The sequence below is a fragment of the Nothoprocta perdicaria genome, unplaced genomic scaffold (assembly GCF_003342845.1).
Source record: "Nothoprocta perdicaria isolate Ctin4 unplaced genomic scaffold, notPer1 scaffold_73, whole genome shotgun sequence".
NCBI lineage: Eukaryota > Metazoa > Chordata > Aves > Tinamiformes > Tinamidae > Nothoprocta > Nothoprocta perdicaria.
The window spans coordinates 1,034,675-1,044,114 of NW_020456010.1; the positions used below are offsets into that span (position 1 = coordinate 1,034,675).

Below are 9,440 nucleotides of genomic sequence, written 5' to 3' on the forward strand. Positions count from 1 at the left end.
TTTCTTGTTATTATCATGAATTAGCAACAAATTTCACAAAAATCAAAGTAAAYTTATACTACAAAATAAAAAGCTTACAGACTTGATTTTAAAAAAAGATAATTTATCCTTGCTTATTATAAGCAGAAACCATCTCATGGGTTTCTTATAAAAAAAAATAGTGGATTTGGCAGAAATAGGATTCTTGATTATCTTTTTCTTTTTGCAGATGGAGATAATTCAGAATACTTAGAAAAAAAACTCAGGGATTTCTGAAATTACAGCTTCTGAAATTACAACAATATGTTTTTCTTAATGCTTACAATGTATTTAATGAAAACAAAAAAAGAGTTTGACACATGGTCAGTTAAAAACCAGTTAAAAACAAACCAAAAAACACACAGCTTGCAGGTGTTAGAAATATGATCATTTGACCACTAACTCCATCTTAGAGATGTCCCTGCCACAAGTCCTTTTTTATGAAGTTATGTGCTATATAGGAATCCTGAAGTTGTTTAGAGTAAGTATCCAAATGGGTGATATGCCTCAACCGACTCATGAAATTAGTTTAGACAGGGTTTTCTAGCATCTCAGTGCCCAATCCCTTCGTTTTTATCCAGCTATTGTGAAGTATAAGTTCTAAAGAAAGGAGGGAGGGTTAGTGTGGATCTGTGGAGGCAATATATTCAGAGAATTCCAGTTACTGATAAGTAACCTAGTTTTCTCCTTCATAAATTTGCCTCCCCAGATCCCCACCCCTGAAGATTAACCAGCAGTAGCAATCCACACCGAGAGGACGGCTGAGGAGTGCTTATTTGTAAAGGTACTGTGAAACAGTTCTCCTGGCATGGGCTAGCCTCAGCGTCAAGAAAATAATGATGGGAAAGGTATGTAGATAGTTTTGTGTAGAAGCACTACCAGTCTTAAAAAGCAGACATCAATCTAAGCCAGCTTGCAATACTGACCTAATTCTTTCATATGTATGTATATTAATCATCTCTGGCATTTTTTATCTGCATATTAGAGAATTTAAAGAGGAAAATATTTCAGATGTTCCTCTTTATACATCTGTACATCTCTGGATGCACTTCCATGAACTTTAGACTTTCAATTCAACTCTTTACAGTATGATTAAAGGGTCCATATATAACATAATGAATAAGGAGAGGTATATGTCCCTCCTCTCAGAAGAGCTTCTGAGATTTTTTGTTATGTGCCATACATGTGTTACAAGTATTTAAGTAAGAGTTAACTAGAATTACAATACAGCTATTAGAATGGATGGACAAAATATGGTACTGATTTTAGACTTAGACATGCATTTTTTTCTGGATTCAATTGTGTCTACTGCAAAGTTTGATTTTTGAGACACATTTTATAACATTACAGATGTCCTTAGATTCATGCAAGATGGGAGTGTGAGTGCTCTAAGATCAGTAATAAATCACACGCCTGATAGTTATTTGAATTTATGACTGAAGAATTGTGATTCATTTTGAGATATTTTGCCTTTGAGATGTCACAGCTGAGAAGCAGAGATTACAGTATATCTGAAATATGGCTTGCTATAGTTCTAGGGCTACTTGTATGTGTTTCTTACTTCTGAGTGAACTCTCTAAGGCATAAGAGAGATAAATAAAAAGAAAAAAAAAAGAAAAAAAAAAAGAAAAGAGAGAGAGAGAGAGAGCTTTTCTATCCCAGGAGGTAGAATTTTGTTTCCTTGTTTGCAGGGTGGGCCCTGAACTGTAGCATAGCTCATGTCAGTATATCAACTGATCTTACACTGTTTTACCTTGGTACGTGTCTTTCTCTTCTATAGCAGTCAGACGAGGTGTTACAGTGTTTCAAGTTGCATTTTAAAACAAAATTTATTTTACTATTGGGAATAAGATGTCTAGATGAAAAGAGTTTTACAGTATCAAATGTTCTTCATGCAATAAGTTGTGCAGAGTCTCATCATATCTTGGTAATCTGAGTTCAGACAAAACTCATTCTTTAGAGACTCTTGTCTCATCCCACAGTCTGTTCCCGCTGAACACTATGATGCTTACCTGAAACTCTGTGATATTTGTTTAATTGTATTATGTGTTTACCTAACTGTGTGTTTGGGAGTGGATGAAGAAGGAGCAGGGAAGATGTATTAGACTGAGACATTCAGGATCAAATTCGTCTTTTTCAAAGGCATATTACAGGTGTCAGAATCATTCTGGGATTGTACTTTAGAATATTGGTGTCTGAACTCCTAGCTTGTCTCAGAGGTTCTTGTTTATTCCATCTGGCTATGGCTTTACACATTTTCAGTATTGCATTTCACTCCGTTATTATTTTGTAGTTCCCTAAATCCCCCTGTTTCCTYGTGCATAAGTATGTTCTGTGTTGACATTACCTCACTGGCACTTCATAAGAAAATTGAAGAGCCTGTTTCTACTTCTAGTTCAGTGATATACAGGTGCAGAACTCTTAAGAGAGAGTTTTCCATTTATATTAGCTTTTTAAAATGCTGTCCTATGATCTCCTTCAAGACTCTGTGCTTTATACCCTTGTATACCCTTGCCGTTATACCCTAGAAGCAGTTATTACTCCAGTTAGGGCTGGATATCTTCTTTGTAAATAATTTCCATGACCTGGGATATGAGTTTCCAATGAGATTTATCTAAGCAAAAGTAGAAAGAAAAGCACAAACAAGTAATCTCTCCCCCAACTTCTTTACCTTTTTCCTTAACACATTCCTGAGTTGATTGCAGTTGATGTTCACGAACTAGTTCTCTTTATTGCTTAGTGTTTCTCATTTGAAATGTAGCCAATCTGTTTTTATTTATCCCTTCAAAATGAGTTTTGACTTTAAAGCTATAGCATTAGGCTATAGGAATATTATCAGGAGGACAATTTTATTCTTACAATTTGATTCAGCATTGGAACCTTTGCCCTCCATTTTTTCATTCCTCCTTTTAGAGCTGAAAGCTATTTGAGGTATTTTTCTATTTAAAAAGAAAAAACATATTTTAAACTTCGGAAACTTTAGACTAATGTTTTTGTCATGACCATGCAATAAACATAAACTGTGTAAGTGTATATGTATACGTATGTGTGGTGGTAATTCAGTTTGAGACTGCTTCTGAAACAAAGAAAGCAAAATTTTTGCTTTCTTTGGTAACACTATATTCAGACCTGAATGTCATGTTTTGATAGCTATCCTTAACATAAAATCTAGAAAGAAGATAAAAGTACAGTAAGAAAATATGCCAACTAAAAATGATCATGTTGCTTTTATTTCTTTAGGTTTTTTTATTTTCAGCTCTTCTTTTTCCTCTGAGACATCATAATTTTTCTCACACTCACAAATTTTTCATTTGGCCCTTACTATTCCTTTATCTGTCYTTCATGAACCTGTTGCTTATGGACAGACACCTGAAACAAACATGTCGTCTCTTAGACTTCAAAAAAGAAGGTTTCCACTTAACCCTACCAATGTAATTCTGGAATTATTTACTGATCAGATCTCAGCATCAGCAGGGAAGTGTCTCAAAGCTCCCGATGGAACTTCTCTTTTGAGACCTTCCAGTGTAGGTGCACTTTCTGCTTATTCTTCATAAAAGTCATATTTAACTTCAAAAACTATGGCTTCATTCAAATTTATGTTTTTTTGAAATCGTATATAATGAACAATTTACTTGATTTTATTATCTCTATATGCTGTCAGGGAAGCTTTGTATATTGGAATTGCATAGTCCAGAAATATCTGGACTATACAAAAGCTCATAAATTATGATCTCTTCTAATTCAAGGAAAGCCTTTACTCTTCCTTTTGTCATATGCATAACCTTCTTCATCAGAAATGGGCATCAGAATTTCTTCATAATGATGTTTATAATGCAGCACTAGTAGCTACATATTGGAAAGATTTAGGTAAATCAACCTGAACTGTCATTCAAAATGAAGAGTTTGTGAAGGTGCATCTGTCTTTAAAACAAGAAACCAAGATATAGGTTGCCATCATTGTGCAAAGTTTAGATATGACTGAGGTTAAAGACAGCCTCCAAAACCTACACAAAAGGATCTAGCATTTCTTTTTCTACATTCTGAATGACAAAAAGACTTGCACACTTTTAGTGTCACAGGAAATGTGCATAAAAACACAGAGGTGGGAACCAAGATCCTCATTCTGCTTAAGCTGGGAATTGCTGATTAGGATAATAAGCCATTACTATGCCATATGTTGCATTATACCTATTTTCCTCTTAATAGCTTTGCAGGTAGAGGAAAGAATAAAACACTAAGCCCTCTGCATTAAAGAGAAGGGGGAAAAATGAAAATTATACCTGTTTTATATTGCTGAAATATCTTCCAATTATCAGCAGCCTCCTCCTGAAATTCTTAATGACTCATTAGAAAGACATATGTTGCTTTTTCATCTAAATGTAGCTAGCTTAGGAGCTTTGTAGCAGTCTTGTGGAATTGTATTCAGAACAGCAGCAGACCGTGGCTTGCCTAATGTTGCCTTCTTCTCTACTGATAGTGAGTTAGRGTGCAGGCACATATGGATGCCCTAAGTGTTTTGAGATGGCTGAATTCCTATTCTCTACTTTGACATCATTAGTGCAGCATTTCAAAGATGGAAGAGAAAGCATTTAAGTAAAGCAAGGGTTRTAACTGTCATCTTCTCTTGTCTTACCCACTTAGGAACCTGTAAGTTGCTTTCCATGGAATCAATGTTTTGGTTATGGTGCTTTTACATTAAATGTCTGGGAGCATGTAGAGTTTTGTAAGGTACTGGTATCCCTATTTTGTTAGTTTTCCTTGTCATTTGGGGGAATAGTCTTGCTTGGTAAGCTCTTTCAAGAAGAAGGAATATAAAAGGGAGGGTTGCCAAGCAGATTTGGGGTTTACCTTTCCGTTTCAGGACCGACTGGAGCAGAAAGAACAGAATGGGTCAATGTATTGACCTCTTCTTGAGTAAATCAGCTCCTAAATTTTCCGATCCCTGAAAACTGGGATAGTTATGAGTACTCTAATAAGCAGCATTTCTAGAGTGCTCTGCAGCAGCTATCCTTATGACTAGTGCTTTGTAGTGGTAGGGAGGTGTCAACTGCAGGTAAGCACTTCTGTCCTTTGGATATCACCCATCATATTCATCCCTTCAGGAATCTCAGTTCATTTCCCTCTTTTTCTGTTTTGATGTTGCTTTGGCTACTGTAATGACAGCAACTTTATTTTCCCTGTATCTTAAATCTCCTAATACAACCAAATATTTATTTCCTGATGTCCCACACCTCCACAATCAATAAACACATTTTCCATTGCAGGTTCTTTCTCGCACTTCTTTTTCCAAGGAGAACTAAAGCAAACTATCACTCTCAAAACAGTAATTTCCAGGGAGAGTGAATATAATGAACATTATTTATCAGTTGAATTAATGTTATTTATCGGTTGTCATCAGTCCAGCATGTCCCTTACTGCCATAAGAGACTAATTAAGTACARTAGGAGATTCCAAGAGACAGGTCTTAGTAAGCTCAAAACAGCTCTTTGGATGTTGTAGTTGTATATTTATTTTTTTTTATTTTTTTTAAAGTCTTAATCACCGAACAGGTGACAGCAAACAAGTAGGGTATGAAGATGGATATCCCAGGCTTTCAATTCTATTTAAAGAGAAAATAGAGTTGAAAACAACAATGCTGTATATAGGACAGAACCTTACTAAATGCGTAGAACATGTTGAAAGTATGTTATTTTGAATTTGTTACTAATGACTGACAAAGTCATAAATGTTAGACTCTTTTGCCTATGTACTTATCCGTGGAATTAATATAGAGTATTAAAGATGGTACSTCCCAAGATCTTGACCAAAGACTTGGTATAGTATTTGATTATATGTTTTGCATTATTACTGTAGAATTCTATTGAATGCTGTAAAATTAGGACAACTGGAAGGTAAGGATAATCAGCCTTAAAAGTAAAACATTTTGAGCTAAAAATGAACAAAATATTTAGTGTGCTGAAGATGCATTTTTCTGGTATAAACAGTTTTCGTGTTGTGCTAAGCTGTGTGTGTCCTTCACAGGAGAGGAGCTGTGCACTGGCCTCATATCAGGCTGTTCCTTGGACTGTTCCTTCGGTTTCCAGACTGATGCCCACAACTGTGAGATTTGCCAGTGCCGTCCACGGCCTAAGAAATGCAAACCCATAGTATGTGACAAGTACTGTCCCTTTGGATACTTGTACGTATTCTTATTCTGAAAAGATATTTAATTAATTTAATGAATATGCRAAGTCTGAATATGTGCTTGTGCTTACTTTGTGGCAAAAGCGGGAAAAATGTGAGAAGACAGAACTGTCCATATCTCTTATGAGATTATAACATTCTCCAACTAACTTTGGTTTTAGCACTGAATTTGTGGAAATGGATTTTGACCAAGAAATAAAGAAACAGCCATCATAACAGCAACAACAAATTACAAAAACAAAATAGTGTTTAGTTCTTTTCTTAAAGAGGGTGTACTACACAACATATTATATAATTTGATGACCAAAATGAAAAAGCTGCTTACAGATGCAGCTGCTCTTGCATGTAGATTTTTTTGTTGTTGCATGTACTGCTGTGATACCCCTTCATTTACTGTACTCAGATGCTTTTATAATATTTCAAGGAATGTTGATATGACAGTGCACCAGTTGGACATGTTTTAGATGGACATTTTTGATGATTACATTAGAGGATTAGTGAAAAAAACTACTGTCTCTTATTTAAGTTTCTGTAAATGTTATTAGTTATTTTTGTAGTGTTTGTTGTTAGCATATTTTCCACAAAAGGAAATATTTGCTGTATTTATTCATTTATGGAGGACCAAAATWGGACAAATGTTTTGTCAAACAAGTTTCTTTAGAATCAATTTGCTATCCTTCATATCTATTTTACAGATATTTTATTTTTGATATCTGTATTACTGCCTACTCTTCATAAGAGCTTTAATTTCTACCTCATAACAACTAAGACTTACATTATGTTCACATATAATTTGTTTTCTTCTATTTAATGCAATTTAGTCATGCTGCAACTGTTGACATTAGATAATAACACTCATTTAATTTTTGATTCATTTCAGAGTTCTGTTTGACACTAAATCATAATTGCGACAGATTTTTATTTATAATACTAATATATAGTGCAGTGCATTCACTTAATTCAAAATGTTAATGACTTTTGGAGTAATGAAAATATGGTAGAATCTGAATAATCAAAGAGATAAATGATATTTTAGAAAAATAGAAATCAAATTGTGTGTATTAGTATTCTTTAATTAGTGCTCCAGTCATAAATGATACCAGTGGGGTGCGTTTTAGGGTATTTTAATAGTATTGCCAAACGGGGCGGGTGGGAAAGAGCATGTCAGACTGCCACCTTCATTTAATCTTCATATTATTGGCTCGTCTTTCTTTGARTGAAGTAGCCCTTGTGAACCTCAGGGTCCTTTGGAGCCTCATGATTCAGTTTAGAGAATCACATATAGTGCAGGAGGTTTGGCTTGCATGCAATAGCTCCTGCTTCTGAATCAGTTTTCCACATAAGCTTATTTCTGGAATGGGCTGTTGTACTTCAGTCACTGGAGTCAGACTGCAACTCAGATTAAGGTCTTTGGGCAGGAAAAAGAAAAAAGAAAAGCTGTGATCTGGGAAGAGTGACTGTGCATTATCCTGTTTTTTTTCCTATCTTCCTTTTTGAAAAAATCTAAGTATGGTATTTAAACCAAGAAGATAACTTGCTGAACAGTAAAGGTGTGTAAGGTGTGAGGATGGAATTCAGAGCAGAAAAAGTGAGAAGCTGCAAGGTCAGAATTGAAATTAGTTATAACAAGAGACTTATTTTATGCAAAAAAAAAAAAATATATATATATATGTATATATATCAGGAGACTGGATTTGAAATGGAATAAAATGGAAAAAGTGGAAGGCAATGAAAGATTAATTTAAATTTGAAGTTTACTACATGTGAGAGCAAAAGTAAGAACTTTAAATGAAACGGTTAATAAAATTATTTTCAACCTTATTGACCATGCTGAGAGTATCTGAATGTTATTTTTAGTTTCGCTAGTAGGGGAAGGTGGAGTAGGAGGGAAGCTGCCAAAAACTGGTGACAGTTTTGTCCCTCTTTTGCTTTTGACTTTAAGGACAAGGAGGGCTGTGGCTGGTTAGAAGAATGAAAGAATCAGGAACGACCAAACAATAGTAATTGGTGATTAGAYGTCTTGTGTTTTTTTAGGTAGGATAGAGCTGCTTGCATTAAGGAACAAACGCTTTGTCCTTTAAGYACAAAGCATGCAAAAATGTTTAGAAAGTGCCCGGGAGAAATTGAAGCTTGAAATATTCAGTTGAGTGGGTGCAAAATCCAAAATGAATTGGGAATCCAAATTGGAACTGGGAATCAGAGGCAAAGAATAGTGGGATGTTTGAAACTGTAAGAACTTAGCTGTGGAAAGCACAGGGTGTAGGACTGAACTGAGAACATTAGAAAGCAGCAAAGAGGTTGGCATGAACAAAAGATCCCAAAAGGAGGAGGYAGAATGAAAGATTCATGTAACAGCAATAAAGGAGCAGAATTTGTAACTATGCTCAAGAATTTATTGGAAATTGCCATCTATTCCTTATACTTTGTAACYATTTCTCAAAGAGCACTATAATTGTTTTCATTAGCTTATAATTGATTTTAAATTTTGGCAAAGAGAGAAAAACTGAATAATGGAAATTGAAGTATGTTTTATTGCAGTTTGCGAAAAAATAGAAATATCCTYTTTGTTAATGGTACATAAAAGCATCTTGATTAGGAACTGCAGGATGTGAGTTCAGCAACTTCCAGCCTAGATCACTGAACAGCTCTGTGTTAAACTGTTAAAGACTAATGCTTAATGTCTTTCAACATTGCCTTTTTAGGCTCAGACATGAAAATAGTTTTAATAACCTCAAAAAACAAAGATCTAAATGTTCTTCTTCCATTCTAAGCAACGCTTCTCYATGACTTTTTTTTGTGGTGTAGCTAAAGCATTCAAACTGGTTTCTCATTATGGATGATTCCTTTTATTAAGTCCACTATTTCTGTTTTACCTTACTGGCAAGCACGACCTTGGATGATATGTTAAAAATCTTTTTTTTTCTGGCATCTTTCATTTGGGAAGTGCTAATAGGAATGGTTCCAAAATACGCTTATTGAAGTAATTTGMAGTTATATATCTTGTTTATGTATAAATGAAACCTAGTAGAGACCTAAATAATTCACATTGAACCTTTTTTCCCCTTTCTCTATCCCTTTCTCTATCCCTTTCTCTATCCCTTTCTCTATCCCTTTCTCTATCCCTTTCTCTATCCCTTTCTCTATCCCTTTCTCTACCCCTTTCTCTACCCCTTTCTCTACCCCTTTCTCTACCCCTTTCTCTACCCCTTTCTCTACCCCTTTCTCTACCCCTTTCTCTA

General features: G+C 34.9%; 1 protein-coding gene across 1 annotated transcript in view; it reads left to right on the forward strand.

The window, feature by feature from the left end:
- CRIM1 (cysteine rich transmembrane BMP regulator 1) overlaps nucleotides 1–9,440 on the forward strand; it is a 157,025-nt gene that overhangs the window by 127,874 nt on the left and 19,711 nt on the right. Inside the window, exon 8 of the mRNA XM_026051163.1 lies at nucleotides 6,040–6,196. Coding sequence (XP_025906948.1) covers nucleotides 6,040–6,196 — 157 coding nt within the window. The remainder of the gene's footprint in view (nucleotides 1–6,039; nucleotides 6,197–9,440) is intronic.